The sequence below is a fragment of the Dermochelys coriacea genome, chromosome 11 (assembly GCF_009764565.3).
Source record: "Dermochelys coriacea isolate rDerCor1 chromosome 11, rDerCor1.pri.v4, whole genome shotgun sequence".
Lineage (NCBI taxonomy): Eukaryota > Metazoa > Chordata > Testudines > Dermochelyidae > Dermochelys > Dermochelys coriacea.
In genome coordinates, this window is record NC_050078.2 from 46,594,149 (window position 1) to 46,618,357 (window position 24,209).

Below are 24,209 nucleotides of genomic sequence, written 5' to 3' on the forward strand. Positions count from 1 at the left end.
GACAGCCCCCCAATCTGAAGCAAATACTCACCAGCAACCACACACCACACAACAGAACCACTAACCCAGGAACCTATCCTTGCAACAAAGCCCGTTGCCAACTCTGTCCACATATCTATTCAGGGGATACCATCATAGGGCCTAATCACATCAGCCACACTATCAGAGGCTCCTTCACCTGCGCATCTACCAATGTGATATATGCCATCATGTGCCAGCAATGCCCCTCTGCCATGTACATTGGCCAAACTGGACAGTCTCTACGTAAAAGAATGAATGGACACAAATCAGACGTCAAGAATTATAACATTCAAAAACCAGTCGGAGAACACTTCAATCTCTCCGGTCACTCGATTACAGACCTGTGAGTGGCTATCCTTCAACAAAAAAACGTCAAAAACAGACTCCAACGAGAGACTGCTGAATTGGAATTAATTTGCAAACTGGATACAATTAACTTAGGCTTGAATAGAGACTGGGAATGGATGAGTCATTATACAAAGTAAAACTATTTCCCCATGGTATTTCTCCCTCCCACCCCACCCCCCACTGTTCCTCTGATATTCTTGTTAACTGCTGGAATTAGCCTACCTTGCTTGTCACCATGAAAGGTTTTCCTCCCCCCCCCCCCCCGCTGCTGGTGATGGCTTATCTTAAGTGATCACTCTCCTTACAGTGTGTATGAAACCCATTGTTTCATGTTCTCTGTGTGTGTATATAAATCTCTCCTGTTTTTTCCACCAAATGCATCCGATGAAGTGAGCTGTAGCTCACGAAAGCTTATGCTCTAATAAATTTGTTAGTCTCTAAGGTGCCACAAGTACTCCTTTTCTTTTTGCGAATACAGACTAACACGGCTGCTACTCTGAAACCTGAATTTTCTGTGTTACTCTGTGTAGCAATGGTATTGGTAGGAACGCATAACAAAGGTCTGTGTTCCAGGTGATCAATAATGCATCCCTCATGGATTGCTTTCCCAGGCCTGTTCTGGAGCTGAATTTCTGGCACTTGGTGTTGCTGGCCATTGCAAACACTTCTATACATGGGTAATGCCATTTTCGGAATACAGCTTGCAGCGCTGTATCGTCGAGTTCCCATTCATGGTCTTGCAGAAAGCATCTGCTGAATTGGTCTATCATGGTGTTCTGGCATCATGAGAACATAAGAATGGTCACACTGGGTCAGACCAAAAGTCCATCCAGCCCAGTATCCTGTCTACCTACAGTGGCCAATGCCAGGTGCCCCAGAGGGAGTGAACCTAACAGGTAAGGATCAAGTGATCTCTCTCCTGCCATCCATGTCCACCCTCTGACAAACAGAGGCTAGGGACAGCATTCCTTACCCATCCTGGCTAATAGCCATTAATGGACTTAACCTCCATGAATTTATCAAGTTCTCTTTTAAACCTTATTGTCCTAGCCTTCACAACCTCCTCAGGCAAGGAGTTCCACAGGTTGACTGTGCGCTGAGTGAAGAACAACTTCCTTTTATTTATTTTAAACCTGCTACCCATTAATTTCATTTGGTGATCCCTAGTTCTTATATTATGGGAACAAGTAAATAACTTTTCCTTATTCACTTTCTCCACACCGCTCATGATTTTATATACCTCTATCATATCCCCCCTTAGTCTCCTCTTTTCCAAGCTGAAAAGTCCTAGCCTCTTTAATCTCTCCTCATATGGGACTTGTTCCAAACCCCTGATCATTTTAGTTGCCCTTTTCTGAACCTTTTCTAATGCCAGTATATCTTTTTTGAGATGACATCTGTATGCAGTATTCAAGATGTGGGTGTACTGTGGATTTATATAAGAGCAATAAGATATTCTCCATCATATTCTCTATCCCTTTTTTAATGATTCCTAACATCCTGTTTGCTTTTTTGATTGCCGCTGCACACTGCGTGGCCGTCTTCAGAGAATTATCCACGATGACTCCAAGATCTTTCTCCTGATTAGTTGTAGCTAACTTAGCCCCCCATCATCTTATATGTATAGTTGGGGTTATTTTTTTCAATGTGCGTTACTTTACATTTATCCACATTCAATTTCATTTGCCATTTTGTTGCCCAGTCACTTAATTTTGCGAGATTTTTTTGTAGTTATTCACAGTCCGCTTTGGTCTTAACTATCTTGAGCAGTATAGTATCGTCTGCAAACTTTGCCACTGTTTATCCCTTTCTCCAGATCATTTATGAATAGGTTGAATAGATTCGTCCTAGGACTGACCTTTGGGGAACACCACTAGTTACCCCTCTCCATTCTGAAAATTTACCATTTATTCCTACTCTTTGTTCCCTGTCTTTTAACCAGTTCTCAATCCATGAAAGAATCTTCCCTCTTATCCCATGACAACTTAATTTACATAAGAGCCTTTGGTGAGGGACCTTGTCAAAGGCTTTCTGGAAATCTAACTACACTATGTCCACTGGATCCCCCTTGTCCACGTTTGTTGACCCCCTCAAAGAACTCTAACACATTAGTAAGACATGATCTCCCTTTGCAGAAACCATGTTGAATTTTGCACAACAATTTATGTGTCTGACTATTTTATTCTTTACTATTGTTTCAACTAATTTGCCCGGTACTGACAGACTTACTGTAATTGCCAGGATCACCTCTAGAGCCCTTCTCAAATATTGGCATTATATTAGCCATCTTCCAGTCATTGGGTACAGTAGTTGATTTAAAGGACAGGTTACAAACCATAGTTAATAGTTCCGCAATTTCACATTTGAGTTCTTTCAGGACTCTTGGGTGAATGCCATCTGGTCCTGGTGACTAGTTACTGTTAAGTTTCTCAATTAATTCCAAAACCTCCTCTAGTGACACTTCAATCTGTGACAATTCCTCAGATTTGTCACCTACAAAAGACGGCTCAGCTTTGGGAATCTCCCTAACATCCTCAGCCGTGAAGACTGAAGCAAAGAATTCATTTAGTTTCTCCATGATGACACTATCATCTTTAAGTGTTCCTTTTGTATCTAGATCATCCAGGGGCCCCACTGGTTGTTTAGCAGGCTTCCTGCTTCTGATGTACTTAAACTTTTTGTTATTACCTTTTGAGTTTTTGGCTAGCTGTTCTTCAAACTCCTTTTTCACTTTTCTTATTACATTTTTATATTTCATTTGGCAGTGTTTATCCTCCTTTCTATTCACCTCACTAGGATTTGATTTCCACTTCTTAAAAGATTCCCTTTTCTCTCTCACTGCTTCTTTTACCTGGTTGTTAAGCCACGGTGGCTCTTAATTTTTACTGTGTTTTTTAATTTGGGGTATACATTTAAGTTGAGCCTCTATTATGGGGTCTTTGAAAAGTGTTCATGCAGCTTGCAGGGATTTCACTCTAGTCACTGTGCCTTTTAATTTCTGTTTAACTAACCTCCTCATTTTTGCATAGGTCCCCATTCTGAAATTAAATGCCACAGTGCTGGGCTGATGAGGTGTTCTTCCCACCACAGGAATGTTAAAATGTTATTATATTATGGTCACTATTTCCAAGCAGTCCTGTTATAGTTACCTCTTGGACCAGATCCTGTGCTCCACTCAGGACTAGATGGAGAGTTGCTTCTCCCCTTGTGGGTTCCTGTACAGCTGCTCCAAGAAGCAGTCATTTAAAGTATTGAGAAATTTTGTCTCTGCATTTTGTCCTGAGGTGACATGTACCCAGTCTATGGGGTAACTGACATCCAGGTAGGTATGATGCTGAGATAGGGATATTGTGTCGGATACACCAATTCCAGAGTCTGATGGCCTTGGTACACAGGAAGTAAGATCAAGTAAGATCCCCCTTGCCTGTTTACATAAAACATGCAAGTTATATTGTTGGTCATCAGTCTTATGGTTTGATTTCTTATGAATGGCAAGAAATGGAGGCAGGCATAGCGGACAACATGATGTTCCAAGAAATTTATATGCAGACTTGTCTCTGTCATGGATCATAGTCCCTGAGCTGTGTGATGTTTCATGTGTGCTCCCGAGCCAGTGAGGGAGGCTTCAGTTGTTATAATATGCAATGGTGGGTCTTGTATGAGTAGGATTCCCCGGGCACAGGTTGTGTGGTTGAGTCCACCAGGTCAGTGAGTCCTTTACCTTGGGAGGCATGGTTAACCGCAAGTTCAAACTGTGTTTGTTTGATCTGTACACAGTTGCTAACCAACCTTGGAGCCAGTGCATACGAAAGTGTGCTTGTTTGACCACAAACCTGCACCCTGCCATGTGGTCCTAGTGGCCTAGTAGTTGTAGGCATTCGTGGGCTGTGACTTGTGAACTTTTCTGTAGCGTACATGAGTGCTTTTATGGTGTCAAATCTGTCCCGTGGGAGTGATACCTTCGCAGTGATGGAAGCGAGGGAAGCGCCTATAAATTCCAGCTGTTGAGTCGATTGTATAGACTATGTTTAATTGCAGACCGAATCTCTGGAAATAATCCATTGTGGTCTGTGTAGAGTGAATGGCATCTAGGAGGAGTGCATGACTGCAGAAGTCCAGATAAGGAAATAATATTATTCCTTGTTTTCTCAGGTGTGCCGTTACTATGGCAAGGATCTTGGAGAAGACCTGTGGTGCTGTTGACAGGCCGAAAGGTAGTACCTTGTATTGATAGTGGGTTGTGCCCAAGGCAAATCGGAGGAAATGCCTGTGTGCAGAGTGTATTGTCACATGAAAATAGGAATCCTGCAGGTCAAGGGCTAAAAACCAGTTCCCCTGCTCTAGCACTGGTATTATTGTTAAGGGGACCATCTTGAACCTTTGTTTTTTTACGAACTTGTTCAGTCGTCTGAGGCCAAGGATAGGTCACCATCCTCCGTTCTTCTTTGGTGTTAGAAAGTAATGGGAATAAAACCCTTTCCCTCTGTGTTGTACAGGGACTGGTTCCACCGCTCCCAGTTGGAGGAGGTGCTCTACCTCTTGGCGTAACAAGTATTCATGAGATGGATCCCTGAAGATGGATAGAGAGTGCGGGTAGGTGGTCGGTATAGAAAGGAAAGGGATAGTATAGCCCAATCTGATGACTTCCAGGGCCCATTTGTAGGTGGTGATGGTCAGCCATTCTAGGTAGAAAAGGAATAGATGGTCTATAAATAGCTGAGTGGTGGTGAAAGCGCTAGAACCTGGAATAGGTTTTCTAGACCCTCGACTAAGCCTTCAAATATGTTTGTTAGAGGGAGGTGGCTGAGGTGCCAATGATGGTGGAGCGTGTCATCGTTGTGGTCTTTGTCTCTGACGTTGTTGCTGCTGCTCATAGGGTCTCTGGTGTTGTTGAGAGTAAATGGGGTATCTGCTCCTCTGGTATGATTGATACCTAAAATTGTCATCTTCTCACAGCAGGTGCATGAATGCCAAGGGATTGGAGCATGGCCCACAAATCTTTCATAGTATGCAGCTCCTCGGTTTTGGCTGCGAACAACTTCTTGCCGTCAAAGGGGAGAGCTTCAACTATATTCTGCATCTCCCTAGGAAAAGTTGTGGAGTTAAATCATGAGGTTCATTGCATGACAACAGCTATAGAGGTGAATCTGGCTGCAGTGTCAGCTGCATCAAGGAAAGCCTCTAGCACAGTTCATGCAATTGTCTATGCCTCAGAGATCAAAGACTTAAATTGTGGTTTCTTTTCATCAGAAATATTGTTAATAAAGTCCATAAATTTACCATAATTTCTGAGGTCATATTTGGCGACTAATGCTGCATAATTTGACACTCTAAAGTGGAGCGTGGATGACAAGTATACTTTGCAGCCAAAGAGATCCAACCTTTTGCCATTCTTATCAGCTGGGGTGGATTGGAAATATTTTTGTTTACCTCTTTGGTTGGGTGCCTCAACCGCCAGTGAGTTGGGTGCTTGATGTGTAAAAATTCTGAACCCTTTGAGGGGACATAATATTTACGATCTGCCCTTTTGCAAGTTGGTAGAATTGTAGCTGGAGTTTGCCACACTGCTCTTGCAGGTTCCATGATCGCCCCATTGATTGGCAGTGCCATCTTAGATGAAGAGAACATTTGCAAGACGTCAGTTAACTCGTGTTGAGTTCCTGGTACCTCTTCCAGGGCAATTTTGAGTTCTGTAGCCACCCTTTTGAACCAGTCTTGGAAATGAGTAAAGTCATCCGCAGTGGCAGGGGCACAATAGCCTTGTCGGGTGAGGAGGATGAATTATTGATGAGTGGCGAGGTGTCAAGAGCAGTGTCCTCTTCCTGGTCTACCATAGATATCTCCCGTGCCACAGTTACTCCCGTCTCGGAGGCTGGAGGTGGTGATCTGATGCTGTCACTATGTGGACTATGACATCTGCTGTGGTGTCTTCTGTGAGACCGCCAGGGGCTCCAGTAAGGCCAAGGCCAGAAAAAGGAGTGGGTGGTCCCATCCATGGGTGTCCATACCATGGTGGCATGTGGTCAGATTTATCTTGACGGTGATGATCTTTCAGGTATGCGTGACCTGATTGGGGAAGAGTGATGAAAAGAAAATAATCCTTCCACTGCGTCATCGTCACTCGAGAAGTGCGAGGCTATTGGAGATGACTGCTGGTACGGCACCGCTGTAGTGGGCAAGAGATCAGTGCCCAGAAGGGGAGACTCTGAGGTAGAAGAGACCAGTAGAGGTCTTTGTGATGAGTAAAGTGTTGTGGTGCTGAGAGTCTCAGTGCCGGCAGTGGTTGTGCAGTGGGCGTGGTGTGGATCAAAGACAACGTGAAATATGTTGGCACCTTTGTGCTAGCAGTGCCGGGCTGTGGCATGGGGTTTGGAGCAGTTGTTGGTGCCAACTCCATTGGAGGTGCTGATGGTGCCATGGTGGAAGTGGGCAGCTTAGACGCATTAGCGTCTGCATCGGAGTGGTGGGTGCTGGTGATAGACTAGACATGGACGGTGCCAGAGGTGCCCCGAGCATCGGAGGTGCTCAGCCTCAGTGCGATCAGCACCACAGAGAGCGATCTAGTAGGTGACCTTTTCTTCTGGTCTGCTCCCTTTGAGGTGGCGAAGCTGGCTTTTTTTTTTTAAAACAGGCTTTTTAGATTTTCGGGACTTTGGTGGTGAAGGGACTGGAGACCTTTGTCGCAAAGATCCTTCTTGTCCCAGGTCAGAGGCTAGTCTCAATGACTTCTCCATTCAGATAAGTTTCAGCCTCAGGTCCCTATCTCTTCATGCCCTACCCTTCAATTTAGAGCAATGGGTACATTTCTGGGGGAACATGAAATTCTGCCAGACACCAGACACATTGAATGTGCCCATCAGAGACTGACATTGCCTCTCCGCAGGTCGAGCATCTTTTAAAACTCAGTGAACCAGAATAATGTTTATTTATTTCTTTACACAGGGGCGAAAGTGAAACGGAAACCGAAACCAGCTACCACCACCAAACTGTCTAACTACCTAAGACTTATCTGAAAAAATCAAAGTTTTTCAGCAGGACTTCTGAGCTCTCTCTCATGCCAGGGACAGTTGAGAAGGAACACGGGGCTCCAGGTCGCGGACGCAACACTTCAAGCGCCAATCACACGTGAAGCAGGCACTGCGCATGTGCAACCTGTATAAGCACTGCTGCAAAACTCTCCGAGCGAAGGCACAGGGACGCACCATCACCTGGAGTGGAGCACCCACAGGGACATCTCTTGAAGAATTCCAGAGTACTTAATATGCAATTTACAGTAAGGAATCACTTCCCTGTGGACCATCACCATTTATTGCTGTTCAATTACTAACTGAAGCATCACTTGGCTTTGAATACCCTGTAGTAAAATCATGTATGGATTCTGGACTACAGTTTTTCAAGCATTCAAAAAAAAAAAAAAAAGCATTTGAGCATTCAAAAAAACTGTTTTGTCACCTACATTTTAGGTATATTCCCCTTCACATGTGTTTTTGGGCATCATGTTCTTCAAACTTTCATTCTTCTGAAATCTTTTGAAAACAGTCAGTGCTGTTCATTAACAGCTCGAGGGATTGCTGTTGAGTGAGGCACGCATGTCCCCACAGGGGCTGAATTTGTTGCCTTCACTGGATTCAGTCCCTGCTGGTTCTGGGAATGAAGAGCGCTACCACATCAGACCAACCCATACAGAGATGGATTAGATTAAATCTGGACAAATTCACAGTTAATCAGCAACCAGCAAGCCATAATGAATTCAGGTAACCCTTATTCAATCTGTATGTTGGAATACAAAGCAAAATGAGATTTTGATCTTAATAAGTGAAAAGAATATGTTCAATTAATATTCAGGCTCTGCACTAATTCTACAGAACCAAGGCACAGTTAAAGCTGCAGTTTCATTCTCATCTCACTGTGGATTGGAATTGCAGACCCATATGTAAGTTCACCCATTGGCACCGGGTATACTCTATTGGTCTGTACACAGGACTGGCAGGCAGGAACTCCTCAGTTCCAGTCCTGGCTCTGATACTGACACCTTCCCTCACCCTTATGAAAAAAAATCTTGTAAAATTTAATAGTAAGTGATGCATGTTATATGGGATTTTTTTTAAAAAAACATCCTACTACATTTTACTCCTAAATGTGGTGCTTAAATCGAGAGTCCCGCCAATTCTGAATGTTCTTGCTTATACTGATGCAAGTCAGGCCTTCAAGTAATTTTGACATAGTACTTTCACACTCACCTTAATTTTCCATCTGAAAGTCACCATCTTCCAGGGTTCTTATATGAGATTATAATGGCAACAGAGTATAAGGCAAATGAAAATATAGTCTGATTTCCTCAAACTGTGCATGGACTTTAAGTCTGGCTAACTTTAATGGGAGCATTTCTGAATACAGGCAGCAGGAATGGACCCCAAAAGATGGAAAATGAGATGTGTCCTGTCTAAAGCAGAAAATAAATGGATCATTCCAGCAGGTGCACAGGTTTTAACCATGAACAAGAGCATCTTTCTATAAACATGGCCCTTTTTTGCTGGAGAAGACATTCAGGGGAATAAAGTGCAACAGACAATCATTATCCAATAAAGCAGTATGAGGGCAGAAAGATAGAGCTGTCGCCATTATGTCAGACATATTAAGTGTGGTAAAATTCATAAACTCAACTTCAAGTTAAGTCCATGACTTTTATGGTGAAGCTGGCCTTCAATCAATTTACAATCTTGCAAATGTATTTCTTGTATATACACAAGATCGCTAGACAGAGAAACTTGAATTAACCTACTCAAGGGACTGAGAAAAACTTCTCTTTTAAGGAACACGGCCTTTCAATAAAGGTGGCTGAAAGTTTTTCTTAAAAGACTAGGGAATCATAGTAAAGCTAAATCATATTTGACACAAAAAACTGTACTGCTTATAAAGCATTTACAGATTTTGAATTATAATAAAATATAATACAAATACTCAGTATAAAATAGACATTTAAAGTATAAAAGGTCATGTGCAGCTAAAACGTTGATCTGTGTGCCAGATAACTCAGACATTTGAGAAATAAAAATCTGAGGTTTATTATAGTATTTCACTATAAAAACATACCATCTAGTATTTCACTATAAAAACAAAGTAACCAACAGAATTAGGCAGGGTCCTGGAAGAATTTTTATAGCAGGGGTGCTGAGAGACATTGAACCAAACCATAAACTCTGTATTTAATGGAAACCACTTCAAGCCAGGGGCTGCCGTAGCACCCCCAGCAACCCTAGTTCCAGCACTTACGGTACTAGATAAAGTTCAGAGTCTCCTCTGCATGAACTGTGTCCAGGATCCTGCTCACAGTTACAGATGGGCTTAACTTTATTGGATGAGCACTGAAGTCCAAAGTGCTTCAACCATTTTCGCACAAGAAGGTGTGTTTTATCCGAGACTAGTTCTGTGAAGTCACTGGTTAACTTGACTACAACTACACTGAATATTTTAGGGAAATCTCCCACCAAAGGCTTAACACTGGATGACCACGAAAGGGTGATTTACAATCTTGTCTTACCCTGTTCCAAGGTTATTAATTTAACATTTTTGGAGATACCTTTGCTGTTGTTGTCTATGATAGGTGGTCACTTAGAAAAGGTGTGGTGTTTATACACAGGTTTTACTGATCTTGTAACAAACAAAATCGATGTTTTCAGATTAAATACACACTTATGGAAAGAAAATTCTACTGCTGCTGCTAATGGTTATAATGCTTATTCTAGGAATAAATGTCTCCTGATTTCAAATATAGGATATTAGATTTCAAATGCAAAATATCTGCTAAAAGCATTAGTAAAACATATTATATGAATTCAAAGTGAACAATGTTACATAACTTGACATGTTTTTGCAAGCGAGTTAAAAATAAAACATTGCTGATATTTAAGGCTGCGAGTTTGTCACGGAGGTCATGGAAGTCACAGATTCCATGACTTCTACAGCAGCTGGTTCACCTGGCTGACACAGTCCAGCCAAGAAGAGCTGTGGGGGTGGTGCCCTGGGCAGAGGCAGTGCGCAGAGGTGCTTGGCCATGCCTCCACCTAGCAGCTGAGCGAGGGGGACATTGCTGCTTCTAGGGAACCCCACATCTAAGTGCCTCCCAGAGCATCCCCCAGCCCTTCCCATGCCCCAACCCTCTGCCCCCTCCTACACCCAAACTCTGCTGCTGGGGCAGGGAGAGAGGTGCGGAGGTTCTCCCCCCCCCAGCACCACAGGGCGTCCCGAGCCACGTGCCAACACCTCCTCCCCCCCCGCACCAACAGGGGTCCCATGCTGCACACCGCCACCACCATGGGGCATCCGGGCAGCCTCTCTCCCCAAATTTTAGTCTCAGGTATTTTTAGTAAAAGTCATGGACAGGTCATGGGCCATTAATTTTTGTTTACTGTCCATGACCTGTCTGACTTTTACTCAAAATATTCACGACTAGAAATGTAGCATTAGATACTATATGGTAAGTAAAAAAATTATATCTATTGATATCTACTGAAACTATATGGTAAGTAAAAAAATATCACTACATTAAACGATGTCACAAAAATTCACCTCCCCCCAAACATTAGCTTGTACTACTGTTTGCCATTAAACTGATTCAGAATTGCTTCAGCCCATTAGAATACAGGATATTTACAGTCACTGATATGGTAGTTTTTGGTAAGAGCGGGTCAAACTATTTGTTACAAGCAACATTTAAGAATCCAGTGCCTTTTTTTTGTGCTTAGCAAGCAATTTGCATAAATGATCCCAGTTGTCTTTGAGTTAATCTTAAATATTCTCTCGATAGTTTGGATTATTTATCTTCATACTAATTCTTTTCAGATTGTATTTTGCTCACTTCATATATCTATCGTTAATTTGTGGTGTGTGGCCGATTCCATAAGTAGCACAGTGTTGTTTCTGCTCCCTGATTGAATAAAAACATACTATTCATTATTTTAATGTTTTTAATACATAAACACACTTCTACTGTAAGTCACTGGGATGATCATTTCTGCTAAAAATTGATGGGACTTTTTCGATTCATGAACATTTTTACAAATAGATGGTAGTCATCCAAAAATTCATGAAGCAATAATATGCATTCTCAAAACATAAACCAGACTAGGTACTTCTATTCATGAAAATGTTAGTGACTAAGGGTTTTTAGTTTTACTAGTTACTAGCTCTAGAAATTATAATAGTATCCACTGCTAGCTACATAGTAACCATGCCAAAATATGGACTTTTTATACAATTAAGGGCAACATCAACTGGATGGTTTTTAAAAAGCTAATAAAGCAAAATACCCTTTAATGACAGCCTCTTAATAATGTGTCCTATTTATTTTTTTAATTCCTTAAAGATAAATGTTTTCCTGATCCCTAACTGATGTTATAAGGGGCTTTTCTGTAGGGAAGAAACCAACTACATTATAGAGTAACAAAAGTGAAAATGAGTAGACCAAGTGCTGTCGCATGAACTAAGTAAATAAACTGAAAAAAATGGAGACAATATTTCTTACTAACTTGTCCAGTCAGTAATGCTTAAAGTTATCATAACCATAGTAGTTAATTTTCAGACAGAAATGTTGATTTTATTAGAGAGAGAGAGAGAAAGAACTAAAAACTAACTTACAGATGCTTCTGTAATAACTGCCTTCAGGTAACTTTTGCTCCAAAGGTAAAATTTTAACCTCATAGGGTGAAGTTTTCAAAAGGGCCTTAGTGGTTCAAAAGCAACTTAGGCATTTAGGAGACAAATCTCATTAAAGTCAATGGGACTCAGGTTCCTAGGTGACTGAAAATTTAACTAAAGTAATTACCTCAACACCCTTGCTCATTAATAGAGCCTCATTATCAAGCTCTGACACCACCACTAGCAAAGAAGCTGACCACTGTACACTGACTTATTTCTAATAATAAATTTTAACTCCACCAAGCCTGCTTTTCCTTGAAGTGATTTCTTTCACTTTACCCACATGTGCCATATTAATGCCTGGAAGCCTACCTCACCTCTATTTTCTCCATGCTCTACTACTTTATTTAATTGTGCTCCACTGATAAAGTCTTTACTTTTGCTTACATTTAAATGGTCATTCCTAAATTATGGATTTATACCTTTACACAATGAATCAAAACATATTTTACCATCTTGTCACTGCAATCATAGGTTAACTCTGAATTGAGAATGCACACACACTATTCATTCACATTGGTAAAAATCCATAACCAAGTTCTGAGCTAGCGTGTCTTTAAAGTAATTTAAAAATATTCTGATAGAACTGTTTCCTAGCATCAAGGACTCCAAACAAACAAAACAAAACAAAAAAAAAAAAGGAGGTTTTTTGGGAGGCAGGGGGAGCTGGAGGTAGCTGGAAGCCATGGCCTTAGTTCTAAATGATACATTATTTATTTTAGGAAATTATTATTAGACACTACTAAAAAATAATAAGGAGCGGCAGGCACCACTGGGCCTGTATTACAGCACAATTTACAGACCACTTACTGAGTTCCAAAAGTAAACATTGGGGTGGTGGATTTCTCAAAAATTTTCCTGTACAAGACTGAAAACACAGGGCCCCGTCTCAGTTCCACCAATGTAACTCAAAGAACTTACTCTGGATTTTCAGTAAAAAGAAAAGGAGTACTTGTGGCACCTTCGAGACTAACAAATTTATTAGAGCATAAGCTTTCGTGAGCTACATCCGATGAAGTGAGCTGTAGCTCACGAAAGCTTATGCTCTAATAAATTTGTTTGTCTCTAAGGTGCCACAAGTACTCCTTTTCTTTTTGCAAATACAGACTAACACGGCTGCTACTCTGAATCCTGGATTTTCAGTGTAATTGAGTCCAGAATCAGGCATTTTATTTATTAGCGTTTCACAATTGCACAACTTATAGTATTCCTGAAAGGAAACAGAGAAATAAATAATTTTTGTATTACAATAGCAAATACAGGCTCCAGTCAAGGATCAGAGTCCCACTGTGGTAGGATTGTCCAAACAAGTAACAAATAAGACCATCTCTGCGCTGAAGAGCTTACCATCTAGGTCATAAATGAAGTTCAGATAGGGATTTCACTTAAAGTTTTACTTAACAGACATTGTAAAAGGTGCCTCTATTCAACCTGTAAAAATATAAACATTTTTCAACCCCCTCATTTTTTGTTCATATAAAAAAACAAAACCCTGTTACTAACCTTTCATAACTGTTGTTCTAAGAGATGTGTTGCTCATGTTCATTCCATGCTAGGTGTGTGCATGCCAGATGCACAATTGCTGGAGATTTTTCCCTCAGTGGTATCCGTTGTGCCAGCTTTAGCACCCTCTGGAGTCACACACAAACCAGTATAAAGGGAGCAGTCAGCTCCATGCCCTCAGTTCCTTCTTGCCAGTAATTCTGACAAAGGTAGGAGGGCGGGTCATGGAATGGACATGAGCAACACATCTCGAAGAACAATTACGAAAGGTTAGTAACTGTTTTTTCCCCTCCGAGTGCTTGCTAGGTGACTCACAAGCAGTACCCCCTGAGGAAGGCTCGGAGTTCATGAACATCCCGACTGCAACACTGCTCTCCAAAAACTGACATCACAGGCCAGTTGGGTGATGGTGTGGTGTGGTGGGAAGCAAAGATATGAACTGACTACCAGGTCGCAGCTCTGCAGATGTCCTGGGTTGGTACTTGTGTGAGGAATGCTGCTGATGAAGCCTGGGCTCTTGTGGAATGAGAGGTCATGATGGTTGGAGGCAGAACCTTCACCTGCTCATAGCAAGCTTGTGTACAGGCAATTATCCAGGACGAGATTCATTGGGATGACACAGGTAGCCCTCTCATCCTTTCTGCTACTGCTACAAAGAGTTGTGTGGTCTTGCAGAAGGGCTTAGTTCTCTCAATATAAAAGAGAAGGGCCCACCTAAAATCCAGTATCTGAAGCCAATGTTCCTCAGCGGTCTCATGAGCTTTTGGAAAGAAGACTGGCAGAAAAATATCCTGGTTGTTGTGGAACTGCTACACCACCTTTGCTAGGAAGACCGGATGGGGGTGCAACTGGACCTTGCCCTTGACGAACACTGTATAAGAGGGTTTGACATCAGGGCTTTGATCTCGGAGACCCTTCTGGCTGAGGTGATCGCCACTAGGAAGGAGACCTTCCAGGAGAGAAGCTGTAGGGAGCATGATGCCAATAGTTCAAAAGGGAGGCCCTGTGAGCCTCAACAGGACCAGATTCAGGTCCCATGGGGAGATAGGTTTCTCAAGGAGCTGGAAAGCCTCTACCCTCGGGTTCGGAAACCAGATTGTCATCTTGTGAAGACTGATCTGCCATTCACTGGAGGATGGAAGGCTGAAATGACTGCCAAGTGAACCTTAATAGACAAGAGTGACAGATCTTGATGCTTTCAGTAGAGCAGATAATCCAAGATAGACTGCAGCAAAGATCGGGATGGAGAGAGATTCCGTTAGGACGCTGAACAAGTGAAACATTTCCACTTGGCTGGGTAGGTAGCCCTGGTGGAAGGCTTTTTACTACCTAGCCAGACCTGTCAAACCTAATCCAAGCAGGCCTGCTCTTCAGGATTCAGCCATGTAACAACCAGGCAGTCAGGTGCAGGAAGGCAAGATTCAGGTGAAGCAACCAGCCATGGCCTTGTGAAATCAAGTCCAGGCGGACTGGGAGCGCGGGTGGAGCTGCCATTGAGAGGTCCAGAAGCACACCGAACCAATGCTGGCATGGTCACGCCAGTGCTATCAGGATAATTTTTACCTTGTCCCATTTGATTTTTAGGAGGACTTTGTGAACGAAGGGGATAGGTGGGAAGGCATACATTAGGTGGTCTACCCACAAGAGCAGTAGGGCATCGGAAAGGGAGCCTGTGCTGTGCCAGAGCAGTGAACAGAATTGATGGCATTTCCTGTTCTGTCTGAAGGCAAACAGGTCCACCTGAGGAGGCCCTCACCTCTGAAAGAGGACATTGACAACCTCTGGGTGAAGGGACCACTCATGGTGAGAAGAAAAGGATCTGCTGAGGCAATCTGCCAGTGCATATCGGGCTCCTGAGAGATGTGATGCCTTGAGATGAATGGCATGATTCACAGAGAAGACCCACAGCCAGAGGACCTCCTGGCACAGAGCTGAAGATCAAGCCTCTCCCTACTCAATGTAAAACATTGATGCAGTGTTGTCTATCAGGACCTGCACCACTTTGCCCAAGATCTGCAGAAGGAACACCTGGCAAGCCAAGTATACCACCTTGAGTTCCCTGCCATTTAAATGCAGGGAGAGTTCTTCCTGGGACCAGAGGGCCTTAGATGAGGTGGGCTTCCCATCCCAGGTTTGACACGTCTGAGACTAGGGTTATCGATGGTACCCTCTCCATTATGGATTCTGCATCTCTCCAATCAGGTCAGCGAAGCTAGAACTGGAGGAGAGATTGAGAGTATTGAGTCCAGATGGTGTCTGCTTGGGGATTAGACTGACAGCAGTCACATCTGTAGGAGATCTGAAGCATAGCCTCGCGTACCGCACAATGCAGGTAAATGCCGCCATGTGACCTAATAGTTTGAGGCAGACCCAAGCAGTCGTTATTGGGTGAACCATGACCTTGGAAATCATGTCTGACATAGCTCAGAGTTGGGCTTCTGATAGGGAGGCTTTAGCATGGGTCAAATCAAGCACTGCCCCGATGAACTCTATTCTCTGAACTGGGACCAGGGTTCACTTCTGCTCATTTATCAACAGACCCAGCACATGGAAGGCAGCTTGTATTATACTGATGCTACGCTGCATCTGAGTCTGTGACTGACCTTTGGTCAGCCAGTCATCAAGGTACAGGTAGACTTGCACACCTCGATGCTGGAGGAAGACTACTACCACCATACAATTCGTGAACACCCATGGGGCTGCCAATTGGCCAAATGGAAGAGCGGTGAATTGGTAGTGGCACTGACCAACTACAAACTTGAGAAATTTTCTGCGACTCTGAAAAATAGAGACTGGGAAATAAGTGTCTTTTATGTTGAGGGCGACATACTGTCTCCTGGATCCAGGGAGGGAATGATGGAAGCCAGGGAAACTATGTGGAACCTCAGTTTCTTGAGATATATGTTGAGGAAAGGCAGATCTAGGATGCCTTCAAAGGGAATTTCCTGGACAGGCTGCTTAACCTGGTGAAGGAGGTCAGAAGATCTGAGCCATGAAGAGTGTCTTATGGTGACTGCCGATGCCATAGTCCTGGCTGCCGAGTCGGCCACACCTAAAGCTGCCTGAAGTGAGTTCCTGGCCACAATCTTGCCCTCCTCTAGGATGGCCATGAATTCTTATCTCGATTCCTGAGGAAGGGAGTTTTTAAATTTGGACGAGTCCCACAGAATAAAATCATACCTCCCCAGCAAAGCCTGCTGGTTGGAGATACGTAACTGGAAAGTACCAGCCAAATAAACCTTGCATCCAAACAGGTCCAGTCCAGCTTTGCTTCTTTATTTTAGAGGGATAGCACTCAACTAACCCTCTCTGTCCTGTTCATTTGCCTCCGACAATACCAGGGATCTCAGGGGGAAAGGGTTGCGGGTAAAGGTATTTGAACCCTGCTTGCTAGGACACAGTATTTCTTCTCTCTTTGAGGTGGGGAACAGAGAAGAAGTCTGTCAGAGTGCCTTAACGGGGCCCAATACTGCTTTGTTTATGGGCAAGACTACTTTGGAGGGAGTAGCTGCAGTCAGGATGTCAATTAGGTTGTGTGCCAATTCCATAAACTCCTCCACCTCCAGGCCCAAGTTTACTGCAACCCTTTTTAAGAGGTCCTGGTGGGCCCTGAAGTCGTCTTAAGGGAGCAGAGTACTAGGGCCTGCAACTGCCTCATCAAGGGATGAGGAGGAGAAGGCCTGTGCTGGAAGAGGGGCTTCCTCCTCTTCCTCTGCTTCCATCACGTCCATTGTGACCACTTCCTAGATGTTCGCACTGGGTTTGGTGCCAGAGTCAAAGTCTGGTGCTGGATAGAAAGAGGTGGTAGCCCACCTTTCTGACACAGAGTATGAGCAATTGGAAGGGAGCCCCAATACCAGGGGAACCAAGGATTTCAATATTGCCACTGCATCAACCAGTGGCCAGGCGCCGGCAGGAGGGTCAGTACCGAAGTCCGGAGGCTTACAGGTCTTGGACAGAGTGAAGGATTCCTCTTTCGGACTCCAAAGAGGATTCTTCCCTTGGAGACCATGGCAGTGCAGTACCCATTTCCACCACCAGATAGTGTCAGGAGACCGATGTCAGAATAGTGACCAATGCATCAGTAGTATGGAGGGCTTGCCTCTGGACAGTGCCACAGTGGTCTGCACTGGGAAAGAGCTTGTCGGACCTCGTTCCCTTTTGTCCCCAGTCACCTTGGCTGGTGAGGGTCCTTGATGGGTCAGTGGCATCAGGAGGGACAGCAGGTCCTTCACCACCAGAAAGACCTTCCATGTCGAAGAGTCAGCAAACACCTGGCCCCACGGCTGCTTCTAGGAGTTGGTGGTGGTCCTGTACTGGACTCAGTACTCTAGGCAGAGTCTGTGGTACCATCAGTGGCTCGGGGGAGGATGAGTGGCTTGTCCCTGCTTGTCTCTCTTCAGCACTGGAGAACACCCTCTCTTGGTGCGCTGTTTCTTAGGTTTCTTCCTTGGCAACAAGGATGGAGAATGGTGCCAGGAAGAACAAGGTTCTGTAGGAGTGCTCCGCACAGATACCAAAGTACTCTGCACCAATTCAGAGTGGCTTGGCTCCGAGACAGGTCTGACGGCTGCCTTGATGAGAATAGCCTTCAGCTGAATGTCCCTGTCCTTTCTGGTGCTAGGTTTGAAATCCCGGCAGAACTGGCACTTCTCTTTGATGTGAGACTCCCCCAGACACTTTAGACAGCTAGTGTGCAGGTCACTAACTGGCATCAGCTTGCCGCAAGAGCATGGCTTGAAGCCCCTAGAGCAAAAAAGTCCCAATGATAAGGACAATTATTAACATTGCTATATACGCTAACTCTGAGAGCTACATGCACTAATTGTGATAACTTACATAATATGAACAGAAAAAATCCAACCACTGGGAAAGAAACCTTGCCACAGCAACCATGATCATTCCAGCAACCATCACAGGCAGTAAGAAGGAACTGAGAAGGCGCAGGGCCAGCGGTGCTCTTTATACTGGTGCATGCGCACGCAACTTCAAAGGGCACTAGAGCCGACCCAACGGATAGCAATGGGGGAAAAATTTCCAGCAACTGTGCACACAGCACGGACACACCTAGCATGGAATGGATATGAGCAAGCACTCGAAGAACTTGGACTTACAAATGCAAAGAACAGTACTGTCTGACACCCAGCTTTTCCAACATCTGGCTAAAATCAGCACAGATAAGCAAGAGCTGGTTGAAGATAAATCCTAGCAAGACAGATGTTATGCCTGTAGGCAGAGGGAGGCACCTTACAGAGCTTAAAGCTACAGTTTGCTTTCATTTAATTGCATCCCCACAAAAAGTTAAGCCAGTTAGCAGTTTAGGAATTGGATGAACGGATTATAAGGTGGATAGAAAGCTGGCTAGATCATCGGGCTCAATGGGTAGTGATCAATGGCTCGATGTCAAGTGGAGTGTCCCAGGGGTTGGTCCTGGGGCCGGCTTTGTTCAACATCTTCATTAATTATCTGTATGATGGGATGGATTGCACCCTCAGCAAGTTCGCAGATGACACTAATTTGGGGGAGGGAGGAGAGAAGAGGTAGATATGCTGGAGGGTAGGGATAGGGTCCAGAGTGACCTGGACAAATTGGAGGATTGGGCCAAAAGAAATCTGATGAGGTTCAACAAGGACAAGTGCAGAGTCCTGCACTTAGGACGGAAGAATTCCATGCACTGCTATAGGCTGGGGACCGACAGGCTAAGCGGCAGTTCTGCAGAAAAGGACCTGGGGATTACAGTGGATGAGAAGCTGGATATGAGTCAACAGTGTGCCCTTATTGCCAAGAAGTCTAATGGCATATTGGGCTGCATTAGTAGGAGTGTTGCCAACAGATCAAGGGAAGTGATTATTCCCCTCTGGTCGGCACTGTGAGGCCACATCTGGAGTATTGTGTCCAGTTTTGGGCCCCCCACTACAGAAAGGATGTGGACAAGTTGGAGAGAGTCTAGCGGAGGGCAACCAAAACGATTAGGGGGCAGGAGCTTACCCTGACTAACGAGGAGAAGCTGAGGGAACCAGGCTTGTTTAGTCTTCAGAAGAGAAGAGTGAGGGGGGGATTTGATAGCAGCCTTCAACTACCTGAAGGGGGGTTCCAAAGAAGATGAAGCAAGACTGTTCTCTTTGGTGGCAGATAACAGAACAAAAAGCAATGGTCTCAAGTTGCAGTGGAGGAGGTCTAGGCTGGATATTAGGAAACACTATTTCACTAGGAGGGTGGTGAAGCACTGGAATGGGTTACCGAGGGAGGTGATGTAATTTCCATCCTTAGAGGTTTTTAAGGCCAAGCTTGACAAAGCCCTGTCTGGGATGATTTAGTTGGGTAGGTTCTGCTTTGAACAGGGGGATTGGACTAGATGACCTCCTGAGGTCTCTTCCAACCCTACTCTTCTATGATTCTATGAATTCTTCTGGACCCTCCTGATGCAAAGTTCTCACACAGCAGAATCCACAAGAAGCAGTCTTCCATCATCACTGACTGGAAGACTGAATCCCATCCTTGCTAATGATGACATGACTTTGATAAACACATTTGTGACTTCTCTTAATTATAGGAATGCAGTCTAACTGGACTTGAAACCATCAGCTCTGAGAAAATTGAAACTGGTACACAATCCAACTGCTGAGGACATCAGCCTTACACTGCACTCCCTCAGCTGTCTCCTATTGAATACAGTGTCAAGTTTAACTTTCACTCCTTATTTTCAAGGTGCTAAGCGATCTGGACCTAGGATACTTCAACTGCCTCATATTCCAGGACCTCAACTACTCTTGAAAACAGCACTTCTTGAGCACGAAGAACCTTTTTCAGGGGCTAGCCCAAGACTTGGCCTAACCTTTAAGGAGAGACTTCTAAAAGCCTAACTCCTTCCAGGTGTTTCTCCAGCCTGCAGAGAGGGTGCAGAATGGGATTCTTTATAAACTCCAGGACACTTCCCCAAAATCACTCCCTTTCTCACCTACAGTGTCCTTGTATCCTACAGGGATTCTTATAGAGAAACCCAGAATGGGGTGTTGCTTATCCAAAAGATTTCTCTCAATTCTCAGAGATCCTATATATCAATACAAAGGAAAATGATTAAAAAATATGAATATTTTCATAGGGAAACATCATGCAAGCCACCATACAAAAATAGCACCCTTCAGTACTGTCTCAATGCAGTAAATTTCCCAACAAGGAAACAAACTGCTTCTTGCCCAACACTACCAGTGTTCTGGAAGGTGATTCTCTCACTACCCATCAGTTTGAACTGGCAGAAGGAGAGCTATGCAGTGATCTAAACATTTAAGAGGATGTAAGATCTTTGAAGTTGCAAACAGCTTACTCACAACGTAAAGTTGTGGAACAAAGAACTAGCCTGCCTGTAATTTGGCAAGCATGTATTTGATAGCAATAAAAATACTTGACAAGTCCAAAAAGAACAAAGCAAGAAAAATGCACTGTACTTACAAAACAGTATTTTTTTTTAATAGCTTGTGCTACTGGTATTTGCAGCACACCTTTTTCTAAATGTAAGCACCAACATTTTTTGTTTGGTATGCTTTGAGCATTTACAGAAAAATGATGGAGCAATGAATTTAAAGGTCTGAAAATGACAGCAACCATATTTTTAAACCTACATAAAACCCAACTGTGTCAGTTTGTATCCAAGCCTCAATTCTTAGGGCCAACCCAGACACACAGGTTTGGTGCAGGGAGCTCTGTGGCTGCCAGGTATGGACAGAATCCTTTCCCTAGACTGCAATGGTGTTTTGTGGCTCCTCCCACTGTCCAGTAGTCTTCACAACTTCTGCACCCTTCCATTTTCCATGAGGCAGGGAAGCATACAATTGGTGTACCAACTTACTTTTACATCAACCAGCTTGTACCTCCAACACTTCCTAAGCCCATGCAGGTATAGAAAGAGCTCCTCATGTTTTACCTTCACCACCCGCACAGAGGAAATGCAGCAGTTACACTGCCTATTGGATCTTCCAAGGGGCAAGAGGCAGGGGCAGGATTTGCCACTTGGAGAGAAACTACAGCACATAAGTATATACTGTATTGTAAAAGCTGATCTTATTGCAAGATTTATTCCAAAGCATTGAGGGAGACCTATATTAAATAGGCACAGAACTGAGAGCCTAGCTTTCAAAAGGAATTAACAGCATAAAGTGGCCAAACTAACCTAAGGAAAGCAGCCTAGTATTAAGTAAATTCAACATTTGTTAACATCTTTAGCTTCTTAACCTCTAGCTGACAGCATCTGCAATTATGGAAACAGTGCATAGTTCAGCATAATGAAAATTTCACTTTCAAAGGAAAAGAGCTAAATAGAGCTGAACATTTATAAAAAGCAATTTCACCAGGTTACGGGTAAAATGCATTTTGGGGTGAGTCTGGGGCAGAATAACTGTTTACAGCCATTTTCCTTTATTCCTGTAATTTAACCAACACCAATCATATCAGATTTAAAAACTCCAGTCTGGAGTCTAAAGAACTACATAGCAACATAGAACAAAAACATATACACCTTGCACCATCTATTTTACATTCACACATATTATGCTCCTGATACTTTAAAAAATAGACAAAAGGAATAATATTGCCAACCTCATGAAGGCAACCTATTACAAACTGATTACAAAACTATGCACAAAGTAACAAGACAATGTATTAATTTTTGTATTTCATGAACAGACTATGGCAAGAAAATGTATTTTGATGTGTATTATCTGAAAGATTTTCATAATAAAGTAACTTTGAAATAATAATAATAACAACAACAACAACAATAAAAAATTGAGTCAATGGGGAGAATTTCCCCTATTTAGAGTCTAATTGGGTTCTCTTTTATCTCCAAAGGACACCTTAGCAGAAGCTATCAGTTTTGTGAGAACACTGAAATCCTGGCAGCAAACTATAAATTGACCATTACCATAAAAAGAAGTGCTAAATGAGAAACCATGTGCTCAGTATAAAACTAATTTCATGCTTTCAAAAGCACACAGTGGCTTCTAGCAAGATAGTGGCCCTGGGACTTGCAAAGACAGATTGGCTAATACAAATAGTGAGCTCCTGATGCAGTCTGCTTAGCCAAGCTTTACATGTACTGGCAGTAAATGGAAATTCTCGAATCTTCTGTCAAACAAATACACACTTATCTATAACTTTATAGCTGAAAGCTATAAAACAGCTGCCTTATAAATAAATTTAGCAGGAAGACGCATGAGCTGTGTTAGTTCCTCAAAAAAAAATCTGTAGTCTACATAAACAGACATTAATTTAGCAAGCAAAATACCATTTTGAATATAATCATAATAATTTTAAACTCTCTTTTTCTGTATTAAACAAGTTAATACCACCATCTCTACATAATTAAAGCCGGTTTCAACATAGACTAAGCACATCAGCAGGACTGTAATGCTTAATAAGTAACTTTCAGATTAAGTAAATTTAGTGTGTTTTGTTGTAGGTAAAATTTCTGGTTCAAGCTTTTTTATATAGCTACACGCTATTTATTGCTCTGTAAGGTCTTTTTCAACATTAAGATTTACTAATATAAACTTCATATAGTAGCTTCAGCACCCTATTTTTAAATAAAACTTGCTCGATTTAATGTCAAATTTAACTAAAGCATGGTTAGACACCAGTGACAGTAATTTTACACCTCCCTCATGAAACAAGTTGTCAGAGCCAATGACTTATTGGAGATTGTTCTGTACATGACAGGTGATAACTTTTAACATTAATAATGTCAGGTTTATATAAGCAGTCAACTGCAGCATGCAGTTTATTTCATTTACTTTCTTAGTTTATCTCATCTTCATATCATGATTCAAAAGTGGATTTAATGCATTTAACAGCAGCTTTCTTTGTGACCAGTGGTGTACAAATCATACTATTAATTAGCTTACTTCTATAATGATCAGCAAATCATATAGTATCACTGACGCGTTCTGAAATATTGAAAATGCATAGGAAGTCACCTACTGATAAGATATCCTCTGCAAACAGCAAGCAAAGAAAGAAGGAGACTTACTTTTACATTGAAAAAAAACCCCAGATATAACTTGCCTTTTTGTTATCATTTCCACTGTAATAACTAGAATACAAATGACATACCCACAGAAATAGTACCAAACATGGAAGCATCTAGTAGTGAAATCTCAAAGCTATCCAGAAAAGTTTAATAATAAAATCATGCTCACCTCTACTAGGAAGTCCACTCCACATTATGACAATACTATTTAACCAGCTTAAATAGCAACCAAGTTAGATAAACAAAACTTCCAGTATGTGACCAATATGATCTACGGTGCTACAGAGTCTTGGCTCCAGCCCTGATCTGTGTGACAGTACACTGTTATACCAATGCAGCTTCAAATCTTCCCAGATGCTGGCTTATTGCATTGCTCATTGAAAATCCTTTACACGCTGGCAACATTTTAGGGAAGGAGGACAAGCACACTGAGTCATTTGTAAAGAAAGCAAAGCAATTTCAGTTCTATATCTTCATGCGTACTGAAACACAGAGCACTATCAAAGTAGAAGTCTGAGATGGATTTATGCTTAGAAACAGGCAACCTAAGCCTTCATTATCAATGCATGAAATCAGCAACTGATCAAATTCAAGCAAACCATAAAAAGGATACGATTAT

General features: G+C 42.8%; 1 protein-coding gene across 3 annotated transcripts in view; it reads right to left on the reverse strand.

Annotated features, from left to right (window-relative positions):
* The window catches only part of ZNF385B (zinc finger protein 385B), a 321,069-nt gene that overhangs the window by 236,471 nt on the left and 60,389 nt on the right, over positions 1-24,209 (reverse strand). Inside the window, exon 1 of one of the 3 annotated variants that reach the window (XM_038421312.2) lies at positions 23,760-24,149. The exons of the other annotated variants lie outside the window; for them this stretch is intronic. Within the exon in view, the coding sequence (XP_038277240.1) occupies positions 23,760-23,784 (25 nt within the window). The 5' untranslated portion in view covers positions 23,785-24,149. Of the gene's footprint in view, positions 1-23,759; positions 24,150-24,209 lie in introns of those variants that run through there. 3 annotated transcript variants of the gene reach the window in all.